This window comes from Aplidium turbinatum, chromosome 15, assembly GCF_918807975.1.
Source record: "Aplidium turbinatum chromosome 15, kaAplTurb1.1, whole genome shotgun sequence".
NCBI lineage: Eukaryota > Metazoa > Chordata > Ascidiacea > Aplousobranchia > Polyclinidae > Aplidium > Aplidium turbinatum.
Window position 1 is genome coordinate 16,433,190 of NC_137486.1, and position 15,200 is coordinate 16,448,389.

At 36.8% G+C, this 15,200-nt stretch overlaps 1 protein-coding gene across 1 annotated transcript in view; it reads left to right on the forward strand.

Moving 5' to 3' along the window:
* The window catches only part of LOC145784003 (neurexin-1-like), a 47,638-nt gene extending 33,932 nt beyond the window's left edge, over positions 1 to 13,706 (forward strand). Inside the window, exons 14-26 of the mRNA XM_082595760.1 lie at positions 1,811 to 1,988; positions 2,349 to 2,477; positions 2,706 to 2,850; positions 3,190 to 3,343; positions 3,943 to 4,125; positions 4,903 to 5,022; positions 5,607 to 5,791; positions 6,594 to 6,765; positions 7,525 to 7,611; positions 8,630 to 8,815; positions 9,229 to 9,371; positions 10,451 to 10,514; positions 12,202 to 13,706. Of these exons, the coding sequence (XP_082451886.1) occupies positions 1,811 to 1,988; positions 2,349 to 2,477; positions 2,706 to 2,850; positions 3,190 to 3,343; positions 3,943 to 4,125; positions 4,903 to 5,022; positions 5,607 to 5,791; positions 6,594 to 6,765; positions 7,525 to 7,611; positions 8,630 to 8,815; positions 9,229 to 9,371; positions 10,451 to 10,514; positions 12,202 to 12,677 (2,222 nt within the window). The 3' untranslated portion in view covers positions 12,678 to 13,706. The remainder of the gene's footprint in view (positions 1 to 1,810; positions 1,989 to 2,348; positions 2,478 to 2,705; positions 2,851 to 3,189; positions 3,344 to 3,942; positions 4,126 to 4,902; positions 5,023 to 5,606; positions 5,792 to 6,593; positions 6,766 to 7,524; positions 7,612 to 8,629; positions 8,816 to 9,228; positions 9,372 to 10,450; positions 10,515 to 12,201) is intronic.
* Positions 13,707 to 15,200: the final 1,494 nt, after the last annotated feature.

The window sequence follows — 15,200 nt, forward strand, 5'->3', positions numbered from 1 at the left end:
GATTAATTTTTAAAGTTTTAGAGGAAAATTCTAAGTTGATTGCCAATGCACTGAAAATTGGCATTGTGTTTTGATCAACTTACGCATATGAAGCGAAATGCAAAGCGTAAAAACTGTGAAGTAGGCTACAAGCAATTAGCAAAATCGTTGTACTTAAAAATCAACATGCTTACCGACTGACTGTCCACAATCCAAAGCTGCTTCTGCGCAGGCTACTGCATTATCCATTATGCCTCGTTTATAGAAATCTGCCAAAAGCCAGTATTGTATCCCATTTGGCATGTGGCTTTATACGCCAGGGTTTCCCAAACTGTGGTCCGCGGACCATTGGTGGTCCGCTACGACTGCACAGGTGGTCCGTGGCGATATGACAAGAAATTAAAAAGTCACACATATACGTTGTACAGTACGTACCCTGTCAAAGATAATTGCCGCAGTTCTTTACAACTTAAATGATTTCGAAAGCTTTTGCTATCCAGTTAGGCTATCGTAAATCTTACTTGTTGCACCTTCGTTGCAGTTAAAAAGTTGTTTATCAAAAATTCTCGTATTCCTCAAAATAAAATAACAGCATTCATAAAGAAACTCAACGTATGGAAAACAAGGATAAATGATAATGTTGTGGATATGTTTCCTGTTCTGTGTGACTACATTACCAACAAACCCTTAATTAATACAGAGTTGATTTTCTCTGACGTTACACAACATTTGGAATTGCTTTCTGCACACTTCAAGAAGTACTTTTTAAAAGAGACATAGGCCTATGAGAATTTTGACTGGTTTTTAAAATCTTTTGTTGTCACAAAGACTAACCTGTCAGGACGCGAAGAAGAAGAATTTGCCGAATTATCATCTGATCGAAATTTAATGCTTAGTTTCAATCAAACAGCTATTGCATCTTTCTGGTTGAGTGTTGTGGAGGAATACCCATTGCTATCGCAAAAGGCAACTAAAATTTTATTGCCTTTTGCTACGACCTACATGTGTGAGAAAACATTTTCAGCTCTTACCAACATGAATACAAAATATAGGTCCAGACTTTCCGTGGACCCTGACTTACGAGTTCGCCTTTGACAAATAACTCCTAGAATTGATGACTTATGCAATCCCATCCGTCCCATTGATGTTGTCAGTTTTTTTAAATAAGCAAAATTCGGTTTTATTAATTTTTACCTTTATATTGGGGTCCGCGAATAAACAGATTCACTTATAGTGGTCCGTGGCCCAAAAAAGTTTGGGAAACCCTGTTATACGCAACCTATCTTCCTGCATTGTTGTTCTTTCAATGTATTTTTAAGCAACGCCTTATACTTTGTCTTCATGTGGTTGTTGACAAACTTTTGTTGTTGACTGTGCCTCTGACACAAAAAAAGATTGAGAACCACTGATTTAGAGCAACAATGCACTCGACTGTTCCTTTCTCCTGTTGCAGGGCTGTGGATTCGGGTGAAAACTGTACAACTCCGACTCCTCGGTTTATAACTGACCGACTCCGACTTCGTCTCCGGTTTTAGTGTTGCCAGATATATCAATGCTGCCAGTGTTAGCAAATAAAAATTCTATTATTCATCGTTTTTTATCAAGCCGGAGTTGGAGTAGGCTTTTTTATCAATTCCGACTCCGGACACGCCAAAATCTTTCCTACTCCATGACGCCGAGTCCACGACGCCGGACTTCACAGCCCTGGTTAAAACTGCTTGCATTGTGCTCAGAGTAACACATACATGTGGTGGATACTTTCTATGCAAAAAACACGTTAGGCTATTACTCATGATAATAACAAGCTCTGTGTTGCGTATATATTACGTAGAAACACTCTTCAAAATGCATGGCAAGCTGAAATTTGACGTCATTCATCTCGGTAAGATAGCTGCGTCACCACAAAACAACGTCATCAACTCGTCAACAACCACCATGGCGTCACAAACAAGTCCGTTTGTCGGTCATCTCGAAAACGTAGTATTCAACTCAGTTCACCTAATAGACAGGTATGTTGACATTAAACTGCAATATAAAGTTTGAAGTTAACAATGGTGTGAGCTTTTAAAAGAAGACAACTTCAACATTTGTAAAGAATACACTTAACCTATTCATGGCATGTAGAATTAATTTTCGAATATGTGGTAACAATTGCTAGAAGTAACAATGGCTCATGTTCAGTGGTGGTACTGCAAATGTTTCATATTTTCAAACAGAAATTATTATTGATGCTATTATAAGTACTTCAAATAGCAACTTATTTTCTTGCTATATGATTAAATATCGTGATAAAGCATAAGTAATGGAATAATTTAAGGTAGGCTACAAAACTTATTGGCCATATGCACATATTTTTGCTTTATACTCAGATGTGCTTCCAATACTCTGCCGTGCAACAGCAATAGTTTACTCGGCGACACGTCGAATGTCGTTTCGTTTCCTGTCACATTTCGTGGCGATGACAGTTTTGTGGTTCTTCCTGCTTTACAAACAAACTTGTGAGTACGCCCTCGGTCTTCAAAGGTTTCTCTATCCTCTATAACCGCTTTCGCATTTCAAGTGTTTTTGTTGTAAGATCACCTGCATGCAACATATTAAACAAATAGGCCTGTTGCACATGCAGAAATAATTTTTTTACTGTAAGGTTGACTAAAATCGGCCATTGCTCCACTTTAATTTGCAAAGCAAGAGCATGGTATCCTTACATTATTTTTGCACAACTATAGCTCCATGGATTTATACTTCAGCCTGAAAACAACTGTGAAAGACGGCTTGCTTCTTTACAGCGCCGGGGGAAATGGCGACTACATTGCTGTGGAAATGGTGGAAGGAAAAATATTTTATTTATTCAGCATTGGGAGGTTTGAACAAGTGAGAAAATTTATACTCCTAAAATTTACTTCCAGCTGTAAGCAATAATGTGGACGTTGCAGGAGTAAAATTAATGGCATTTAGCATGCTGTATTTTACTCTTTTTAAAGAACATAACTTTTAAGTAGCCTACTAGTAGCCTACATGTAGTGTTTAAAGTATCCAAACATTAATTTATACACAGTGTATGAACTTGAATAAAGTGATTTACTATAGGTGTTTACACACGTTACCCACCTATAGCAAATCACTTTTTTACATTGAATTAACGTCTGTAGACGTTCAATTAACTTAAAAAGGGTATGTTTGTTGTCAGGGTAGCAAAACTTTTTGTTCCAGGTTCTCTCTGTGCCTGGTGCCAACACTGTGAATGACAATAACTGGCATGACGTCAACATAGTTCGAAACAAATACAGCGTTCATAAACTGGTTGTGGATGGAGTGCCAGCTTTCAATAAAGGACCCAGTAAACCTATGAGCCCCGACTTAAACGGTAAGTTGAACGAGTTTGGTAAAAGCCCAACTTGAATGTGATTAACATCGTTGCGTTGACAGACCAGAATGTCAATCTCGTTGACCTGGCTTGCGACAGTGGTTCAAACCCTCGATGAGTATCCAAACCTGCCAGGATTAAACTTTCAAAGATGCGTTTTCAGTCCAAGGACGAAGATTCCTACAATCAATCAAAGAGGCACAATTCATAAACAAACAATCGGAAGAGCGTATGTGATCGCTTCAATGACACCGCATAGCGTTAAAATTGTTTAAATTACTTGTTTAAAAAAAAACGCTTTTATTTTTCTGTTTCAAATAGAAGTGCGGTTCATAAAGATTAATTTGCATACCATTTGCTCGGTTTGTATTGTTTGATTTTCTTTACTAGATGTATGCAGCAGCTAAAGTAGTTAACCTTCTAGAGTCTAGACAAATAAGAATGTGTAACAAGCAATTGCAACGACAAGATGAAAACTTTTCCACCTATAAACCTTCTTAATTTTGATTTTCTTCATTAAGTTCAAAAACAAAGAGATCTATGATGCTATATGTGCATTGTGCAACAATTGAAGGTCTGTTTTATTGTTTGATGTTTAGGATACTTGTATATTGGTGGAGTTGGTAAGAGTATAATCCATGGTAATAGTTTTCCCAACAACATCGCATCCCGTGTTGGCTTTCAAGGATGCATGGGCAACATAGACTTTAATGGGAAAATAACTAACGTCAACGGGTTGAAAAAGATCCGTTCCAACGGTGCAGTTACTAATGAATGCCAAGGTAAGGGAGAATTATTCCATCAATACTTGGATTTTCGACCTTTGAAACAACAGCATTCGTTATAAATTACCGTTTTCACCTACCGATAATTGAAAACTTCGTGCAAAATTCTTGAAACGCCAGATCACAGCCACACAAAGCTATAAAATTGGAACTGCTGACAATAATATCAAGCATAACATTTTTTTCAATCTGGCGTTTCATCTTCTATTGATTTAAGTTATGACTGAAGACATTTAACAGCCAGTTGTTTTTTTAAATGTTTGTCTGTTAATAAATTACTTTTGTTGTGCTTGGCAGTTAGGCATTAGATCAGCTTATAGTGTCTAGCTTAGTTTTGGCCATTTTTGTATTGCAATCGATGTAAGCTCATTGCTGATTCATCTTATTAAACTTATTAGTGTTTACGGTAACATGATCACGAACAATTGTAGCCTACTGTAGGTTGAAATTTTATTGTGTAAGTCTTAGAATCAAACTTTGGCCTACTTTCACTGGTAGGGAAGATAGTCTGTTTTTTACTTTGATTCAACATTTATAGAAGTTTTACATAGTAAAAAGCTAAGATTGGTTAATTGTGCTAGCCGGCCAGTCACTACGACCAGACCAGTGAGGCCACAATAATACACAGTTATACCGGTTGTCGATCGCTGTGAGATCTTCTAGTTTCCAATCGATTCACCCGATTGCTGTGAAAGCAATGCGACAGTGGGCTGAGATTGTTTGTTAGCTTGAGGTTTGAAGTTTGTATAGTTAGCTGTGAATTTTTACATTCAGGCCCATCCCAGTTATGCAGCAACACATCTTGCAGTAACGGCGGAACTTGTCTTCAACAATGGAACGACTTCATCTGTGATTGCAGCATGACAACATATGTTGGAAAAAACTGTAAAACAAGTGAGATGATGACCATGACGTCATGTTTCCAAATGCGACAACCATACTGTGCCTTAGAATCTTTTATCATCTATAGGTTATATTTTTAAACATTTTGCCATGCAACGTCTATCATGGTTTTAAACAAAAATAATGAAAGTATAATAGACGACAACCACAGTTCTATGCCTACCGCATGCTCAACTCTCATAGTTTGTCAGCTTATTCTCATGGCTTTAGAATTTATTATCATCCAACAATGCTTATCTCGTTAGATGCAATAGCTCATCAAACACAAGTTGTTTCTGACAACAGAAAGTTTATTTCGGTATTTCGTAGACCTTAGAGCATTAATATCACTGTTTTTAAGTAAACTTAAGCTTGAAAGAGAAAACCTCCACATGGTGCAACATCACAGTGTCGGAGTCCGCGTCAGTGGTTCAAATCCTCAGTAAGCACACGAAATTACTAAAATTAAGTTTCAGAAGAGGCTTATTCTATCTGAAGATAAATATCTTTCCGTCCACCAGAATTGTAGTTTTGCGAATGCAGAAGGTTGTTACACTGTATTCCGTTCATCTCACCCAACCTTAACTTCTCAACAGGATCTGTTACTTACCGATTTGGTTCAAGCAATGGACTACTGCTGTATCAGTGGATGGATAACTTTCCTAGCTCTCGAGACGATGTGTTTGCTCTTGGCTTCAGCACCACGCAAAGAAATGCTGCACTTATAAAAGTCTTAGGCTCTACTAACTACCGCACTCGGGATTTCATAGAATTAAAAATTGTAAGTTTTAAAAAACGGTGTTTTTATGACCTTTCATTGTAGTCAATATCTTTGAAAAAGACATTTATGTTAGACGTTACTTCATTTATTAAAAAGTTGGAGCTTTAGAAGACAGTTCATTTTCTTGGAAGCTACAACAAACACTAAAATTAAGTAGTCCTATAACGTCAATCGAGTTCAACATTTTTTTGTTTACACAGAAAATATGATACGGTAACATAAATAATGTAAAAGCTTGTGAAGAAAGTTCTGAAAGTTTTTTTACTTATTTGTTTTTATGTTCGTACATTTTTTTCAGGTGAACAAAACAATAAAATAAAAAAGATTCAACCCATTAACGTTACTCAGTTTTGTATGTTATCAGAAATTTATTTTCTCAAAACTTTTATATGAAAAATCCTTGTGAATACAACATTTTCTGGCTAAAAAGTTTTTAAAAATGATTGTTGTTTTTAAATTGCTTTTGTACTTTATTGTAATCATTTGCCTTGCTTTCTCTTTACAAAAAAAGTGAAAGTTTGATACAGATAGTTGCTCTTTAAGATTACCGGTACAACAAACATCCTGGCAAATAATAAGTGCAAATAAATCATCACAGCAGTTACTGAATCAAAAAAATGCTGTTTAGCATTTCTTGATGAGGCTACTATATGTTCATTGTTTATTTATACATTATATTTGTTTCCTAAACTGCTTGTTCTTTTTTCATAAGCATTTTGTGTCACTATATCTTAAGCTGTGTTTATATTTCTATAGCCTATGTTACTTATTCATATGACGTAATTATATACTTAATTTTTAGGTAAATGGAAAATTAACCCTAAGATACAACATGGGGGGTCGAATGGATGTTGTATTGTACGAGCCTACCATAATATCGGATGGACAGTACCACAGGTGTCTCGTGAAACGGAGTTGGATGAATGCGTCTATTGTTGTTGACGACTATCGGGAAAGAACCCACATTCAAAGCGGTAAAGAATATTGGTTTTGCTTTTAAAGAGTCACGTGTTTTGCCTCTTTTGTGATGAAGTTGCCCTGACAGCAAATCTTTACATTGTTTCAACGTCTGTAGAGGTTGAATCAATGTAAAAAACGATTGATTTGCTGTCTGGGTAATTAGGCATCTTATTGTGACACAAACTGTCAGTTTTCAGCTAACCGAAGAAAGTAGGATTTTATTTTTATTTTTTCCCTACAATGTCGTACGACTGGCTGAATAACTCTCATTTCCTAACTGCACTTATGCATGATTCATCATAACATAGATTCATCTTCTGCAATAACGTCAAATTTAAACTGTTTGGGTAGAAGCTGTACCAAGTGGAAATGCATCGAATTAAAGATACTAGTGAAACTATAACGACTCCTTTCCTTAGTGTGCGTGGACTTCCATATAATTGCATAGATATGGCCTACCACAGTATATAGAAGTCGACGGTATATGTTGCTGCTTTTGAATGTACCACAACAGAAATCTAAAGCCGCAACATCGCCTTTTATCAATTGGTATTCGCTATATAACTGTGTGGTGGGAGTCCTTGTACAAAAAAAGGAAGCCGGTTGGATACTGCTTCAGATTTCTATTCTTAAAAATCATTTAATGAAATGTTGGAGAAATTGGAAGGTTGTCTTTCTTTTCCAAATCATTTAATTTTAATCTTCAACCTCCGGCGTAAGCCTGGAAACAAAAAAATCGGTTGGATTACGTTTTACGAGTTTTGTATGTGTAGGGACTGCACGTGGTCGTGTTGAAATCACGCAGGACAGACTTCCCGCGTATGCACGCCCGACAGTATCTCGCTGGCTAAGAAACAAAGGTACTAACAATTACTTACCAAGACTAACTTTCGGTGAGGGACAACTTGTTCCTTATGCACAACAGCTCTACTAATGCAAGCGCTGCATTTTTAACATGTTGCATGGTTGTTTTACTCCGTTTTTGTATTCTCATTCCCATCACTGTGAAGTACGCTTTATAAACCGCAATGATTATATTTGTGTTTACTCAGGCTGTCATGATACTCATGTCATAAAATAAGTCCTATGTGCCCAACTTAATTTTGATTATACTATGTAGTATACATGGTGAGTTGCAGGTGCTCACTAAAAATTATATCCAATTAAATTTGACTCCATCTTCAAACACTTTGATTCTGGTAGCTATCCTGTTTTGTAATTAGTTGCAAACATTTTAATGAAATAAAGTTCATAGATTTTTTTGCACTACCATGTCTAGCTAAAACTTTAAATTTCAAACTTAGTATTTGTTTTCTTTTTTGGAATAGTCTTAAACCATTCTGCTTTCAGCTTCATTATATCGTTTAATTAACTATAAGTCAAACTTTAAACCGGTCTGCTGCTACAATAAAGCAATGTCTATGAGAAAATGTTTTTGTGAGAATTGAAAACTTTTGGCGCGGTCTGAAAAAATGTAAAGGTGGTCCCATACTTGATTTAAGTGTCGGGTGTGAGAAGATAAGGTTTTCATTATACTAAGCCTTTAACACTAAAGAGAGAAAGATGGCCAGTTCTTCTCTCGGCCTCTCTTTTTGCAGGTATTATGCCCACCCAATTTGTTACACCCTAGATAGAGGTGAGCGGTGTTTTCAACAACCAGCTGAAGCCGGGAGTCGAACCATGTTTGCATAATTGGAAAGCCAACGCCTTATCCGTTACGCCATCCCACCGCCTATCCCACGACAGGGTCTAGCACTCTAGCCTACAATAAAAAATAAAAAAAATGGTAAAAAATTGTATTTTACCTCAAATAAAAACCACTCGACTCAGCAGTCGCTGTTCTAGCCTACATGTTATTTCAAATTTGTTCATTCTTAGAGAAAGCATTCGGGGTCTTCAATTCTCAATCCACGATTCTCATTGGTGGCTTGGTAGATTTGGATCTTTTTAATGGAAACGAAAACTCTGCCAACAAACGAAGGCTGTCCATAAGTGAACCTTTTCACGGGCAAATGGCTGGATTCTTCTACAATGAAATCAAAGTGTTCGAAATGGCAGCAGACGGTAAGACAACCTTAAAAGTGCTTTTCTCTGACAATATATACTTGCCCTTTATCTAGAAAAATCACCCTGGATATATTGAATTGATTAATCGTGAAAATTTTTATTTTTGAACTGAGAAAGTTTATTTAAAAACGTAATCTTGGCAGTTTCGCATACTGTTAGAGTGTTTAAACCGCTGACGTAGGACTAACCGCCAAGGTTCACAGCATGAAACTTTCGCTTGCTTTAAATAGTTTGAGCTGATATTGCACCCACTAGGTGCCTCTGGATAAAATAGATATCCAACATCGAAGCGGTAGCTCTGCACACCCTGAGAGTCGAACTGTTGTCGCTTAATCTTACAGTTCCGTGTAGGTAACAATCTATTATAAAAACGACCAAAGTGGTTGTAATTTTTAGTTTTTGTTTATCAGGTGATCCTCAGGTAACCACTATCGGCGCAGTTGAGTTGGTTGATCAATCCCCCATTCCCCTTTTCACCTTCCCCGCTTTTCCAAAGCTCACCACAACCATGTCAACATCAGTGACGTTATCCACAACTCAATCTACGCAAAATGTTAGTGTCAATATTTATGAAAAAAGTTGAAAGGATTGTTGAATTGATAAGTTGAATTGATTGTTGATTGTTGAATTGAAAAGTTGAAAAAAGTTGAATTGATAAATTTAAGTGTATTAAGACTTATGTATTATACCTTATATACTGTGTATACTTAACTTATAGATTGTAACTTTAGTTTTGTAATGTATTGTATTGATAAATTTAAGCTTTTGCAGCACAACTATGGCTTCATTAGCACATATCGCTTTGCAACTAATAATAAAATACTCTTTTCAGATTTAAAGCAAAATTAAAAACTTAGTTATTCATGAAAACCAAAGTGTAATATCCATGTAAATGTATGCAAGAAAGTAAACGACTTAGGCGAATCTAAACAAAGTTATTAATAAAAACATCTAGCCCACTTGTAACATTAGGATTGCAAGTTGCAAATAAATAATCTTATATGAAGATTAATAATACTGTTGCGATAACTGTAAATGCAAGTAGCCCGCTGTATATAAAAAATAAATACACTAAAAATTTGCTGAAGCTGATATCAAACTTAAACTTCTTGCTACGAGCCTGTTCATATTCAACTGTGGGCTATTAGCTTACCAACAAAAATAGAAGCTTAAGACTTGCATGCATGTGGCTAAGAACGTCAAATAATAATGACTTTATGGCTAATAATTTAAGTCATATGACTGACATCCAGTGTATAGCAACATGTCCTAACCGGGCCTTAGTAGTTTCAATGCTCGCCTCTGCGTGGGTAGATGGGGTTTGTTTCCTATCGGGTTATACCAAAGATCTTTTAAAAATAGTACTCAAGTTCAATCCTGCTTGGCACTCAGCAGAGAACTGGACTGAGGCTACTAACGTACTTCTCCGACGTTGTTCGCAACTGCTGAGCACTGCTCTCGTTGTCGGGAGTAAAAAGTCTGCTCCGTTGTAGATTAAACAAAATTTTCTGAACAAACAAACAGCAACATTAGTAAGTTCAACAACATCACACTTTTAATGGTGTTGCTCAATATAAGTTACAATACAGTAGTTCACGTTAGAAGCATATTTAAATGCGATGTGCACTGCAGGTGGTCCAGTTGAACATCACTGGCTGCAAGAATGAAGATATCAAACTATGTGCCAACTCTTCAGGTGGGTTTGTCACTTTGTGCATAGATTTACAAAATTTATTATTAATAATCTACATTTCAGCAATATGGTAAGCCTATGCACATTACAACGTGGCAGTGCCACGAAATATTAATATTATGTTTGCTGTGTAATTTAATTTAAGAAATAGATTGTTAACAAAATTGCTAAGCAGCGGTTGTCGCATTCTAGAAAAGTATGGAAACACAGCCTGTGATAGATTGTGATTACAGGAATATGGGATAGAATGACTGATAAGTTACCTGGAACGAAATCAAGAAACATTACTTTTAAAGTTGTTTGTCAAGAGACAGACTGGTTTCACTTAATTAATTAACAGCAACTTGTTAGTTTATATACTTGCTGGACTATATTTAATTTTTCAAAAGTCTTGCTCATGAATTATTTATTTTTTGGCTTGGGACAACACTGTGACAAAGAAATATGAAAAGCGACTAGTTGGTTGTAATTAAATTAACACAGTAATATTATTTCCATGTTACTCGTCCGTTCACAACGAGAGAATTTCTTGAGTTCTGTGAGTATTAAATAAACTTAACATTTAGTAAACTAACCTACAGTATGTTTCAGTACACATAACTTTATGTTGGCAATCTAATAATAGAAGCTATGGAAAATATAATGAAATATACTGCAGTTATGCTTGTTTTATTTTGTTAAAATTTTAAAGTGGTTTACATACAGGCAAGTAGACTTACAGTTCGTATTGAAGTGCTATACGGCATTTTTGAAATACTAGCAAATATCGAAGTTATTGACATTTATTGTACGTTGTGATACTAAGTTAGTTGGGACCAGCCTACTTTGTCACCTATGCTGTTGTTAAAAGTAGCATGTTTTAAGTAAGTAAGCACAAACAAAATACTATGCTACTATGCTATTACGTCTCAAGTAGCCTACTTCTTTAAATAATTTTGCAATAAAAAGCAAACTTTATTTTAATTATATTATTTTCTTTTTGTTGTTTTTTCTTCCCTGACACAAACCTCCAAATGTTACACAGCTAGAATTTGAAAGTCAGGTAGTTTGCGATATTCATCACGTAGAATAGCCTATAGCCACATTCTAAATTCAATCTTAATAACAGGATTATTTTGCATTTGATTCCACAAAATTGTCTTTCAAGAAACTAAAACAATTGTCTTTGACGTTAAAATATATAATAGCAAAATGTCGCCAGATAGCCTACTTTATTTAGTGGTAGCCTATCCATAATTTTATTTGGCCACATCAAATTTTTCGCTTTTTTTATATTTATCTCTATCATTGAATGGGTCAGTTTTGTGAAGAGATTAGTGAAGAAAGCTGCTATAATTAATTGGCGTTGTTTATGGGTAGTAGGCTATCTGTTCCTCACCTATAGGCTCACATGGGCATTGTTTTTTTATCGGTACCGCAATATGCTTTGGGGAACGTATAAACACGGTAGCCTACTGGTAACAGTTTCGGCTATTATGGCCTATACATAACTTACATGCATGTGCTTAGCTTGTCAACTCATAAAATCATTAGGCTAGGTTGAAAAAACCTAGTAGACTATTTGTAAACGTGTGCAACAACAAAAATTGCCTGCCGAATTGTTTTTATTTTGCATCATCTATTACGCACAACTACCTGACTTAATTTTTCTCCCCCCCCCCCCCTTTCCATATCCTTCCCCCCATCGCAGACCCCATTGATTACCTTGAAACAACCCATCCCATCTTAAAACCCACAGTCACAGGAGCTAACAACGACAACCAGTGGGGTAGCTCAATCAAGGTTGACGAAAAGGGACGTCCCAGCACAAAATTGGTTTCTGAAGACTTCAAATCAACTTCTTCACCTGACGACCAAACTCTCGTTACAGAAAACTATCTCGGTTCTGTCCCCATCGTGGTCGGAGAGGCGTCATCGCTTTCGCTGACGATGATTATTGGAATCGTAGCATCATCTGTATTTTGTGTGCTCATACTATTGCTTGTTATGTATCGGTGCCGAAATCGGGAGGCCTTACAAAATGCCAACAAAAGGGAAGTTGGCCATGAGACGAATGGCACTCTGCCAAACAAAGCCAAGGATCTCATCTCTTCCAAAAATGGCAACGTCATAAGAAAGAAACCGACTGTTCCGAATCATGACCCAGACAAAGAAGTGTTTGTGTGATGAAGAAGTTATGAAGTTAGTTAAGGATTAATGCAATTACAAGCTCCATCGAGGAGTTGGTGCTACAAAGTACAAAGCCACCTTCTTTTTTGCACAAGCTCTAAGATCTGAGAAGACCAGCAAGAAGAAAAGGTTTGAATATGAATTCAATGGAGTGAACGTGAATTTATTATTGCATCAGCATTTACCCAAGAAGACTTTACCGGAAAGCCTTTCAGATAATAGACTGTGTGATTGTATATGTATTTATATCGACAAAATATGATGGGAAAAGACCCTATATACCTACTGTGGCTAAACAATATGAAGAATTTATATAAGTCATTAGACTCTAGCCTACTAAAAGTTATTCTTTAAGCATTTGCCGCTCCGTTTTCATATGAAACACATTAATGCATACTGTTTCAGAAATGCGGTAGACCCACTTTAGAACAACAATGCATTTGCACAATAAATCTTAGTTTGCAGCCCTTTATAAAATACGGTAGCCTACGTATTGCATACATTATAAAGCGTCATTGCCTTAATGTATCAATCTGACTGACAATGGAAACTATTTGCTTATTATTGTCGAGATAAAGTTAGACAAAAGTATTCCTTAAAATTAATGTCCAATTTTTTTACATATCATTATTTATATTTTTGTCTGTTGCGTGATTGCATTTATTTTATTGACTGCTTGCTTTTTGTAGCTCACTTGATTTGGAGTATGTTGTCAATAGCCCAGTGCTGTATTCGTAAAAAAAGCACAGGGTATACTGTCTCAGATTTGATAAAATGATAAATACACAACTTGCAAAATACTAATCTTTATTCTACCATAACATGAATTGTCAACATCAAAATTGGACGAGAGGTACAAAATTGTTTATTTTTTATGAATAGGCCGACATTCCAAACAGCCTGCCGAGAGGAATCTACATCTTTATCCTCTTTACAAATTTGGGATTTAGTATCCTTAGCTGATCGGTGGTTTGGTTTGGATTTAGTATACCTTAGCAGCCAGGATCTTACACATTTTTAGCAGTAAATTGAGCCACAGGTGGTCTATTGCAATTAAGTTTAGTAAACGTCGAACAGCTCACATTATCAATAAGCAAAGATGCTCTTGAACTTGTGATAATATCGTTCAATAAACTGAAACCACGTTCACATTCTGCTGTAGAACAAAGAAAGTTGAAATAGCTGTCAAGACAGGCTTCAAATTATTGGGCACAATTTCAACTTTTTCACTATAAAAGTCTCTTAACCCTTGGATTGACTGTATTTCATCAATGTCAAAGCGTCTACAAATTTTTCTCACCTCTGCATTCTCCATGACGCAAATGTCCTTCTATCCAGTGGCGTATCCTGGTTGATTTTCGTAGGCATGCAATGGAAGGAGGGTCATAGCCAGTGTAGGGGCGTCTGGGGGCATGCCCCTCCCCCCCAGGAAAATTTTGCAAATTTGCCTTAGGTTTTATAGCTTTTCTTGCAATCTGAGCCTTACTTAGCTGATAATTGTTTGAGCGACTTGAAGCGTTATGCAACGGTGTATGGCCAGCAGCCAGGGATAGCCTTCAGCATACACCCGATTCGTTTTCTTGATGATCTTTTAAACTACTGTGCTTAGGTCTCAAGTAGGCTAAGTTTATATCATACTATCTACAGTAGAAAACCGCAAGGACTTAAACTATGAGGACCAAAAGAAAAAAGGCCAAACAAATGCCAATCGGAAAACTAAAAAAGACCAAGCGTCCAAACAAAAATAGTCCGGCCAAACACTTTTTAAAAACTCTGAATTTCTGAGATTTAGCCTTTAAAAGACCAATCTGGCAACCCTGTCTCGAGATCGTGATTTTTGGTTTGCATGCAATTTCAAATCTGCATGCCTTGGTTCAGTAGCGCACTCAGAAAAAAAGTTTGGGGAGGGGCTAATTCAGAAATGTCGGCCGAGTGATTTGCGACAATAGTGACAGTGACAATAGGCCAATACCCATCCCTTGATTAATATTTAAAGGCACTCACAGCCAGTAGCGTAGCCAGGAATTTTGAAGGGGGGGGGAAGGGTTTGACGGCCGAAGCCCGACGGCGTGTTCGCCTAAGACGACACCCAGCGGCGGGGAGTCTGGGGGGCCTCCCGCAGAAAATTTTGAAAAATTACTTTGAATTGGTGCATTCTGAGAACAATTTCAACAACAATGTGGGTATGAACATTCCTGTAAAATGGTGCTGTCTGGTGGCATAGCAAAAGGATAAAATCATGTTTTCTTCGGCATTTTTTCGAAATAAAACTAAGTCTCTATGTTTTCTTGTTGCTAATTCCTGGCTGAGATATTTGAATGTTTGGTATTGGCAAAACTCGCTCTTTTAATGCAGTTTCGCTTAAAATTAGGCATACTTTGTTTTAAAGACATAAAAAAACTGAAAGCATCATTCTCAATATCGTGACGTAACACGCGTGCCGAAGGGGGGGGGGGTGTTGAAATCCCCCCCCCCCTTGGCTACGCCACTGCTCACAGCCCACAACCCACCGGTTGCCGA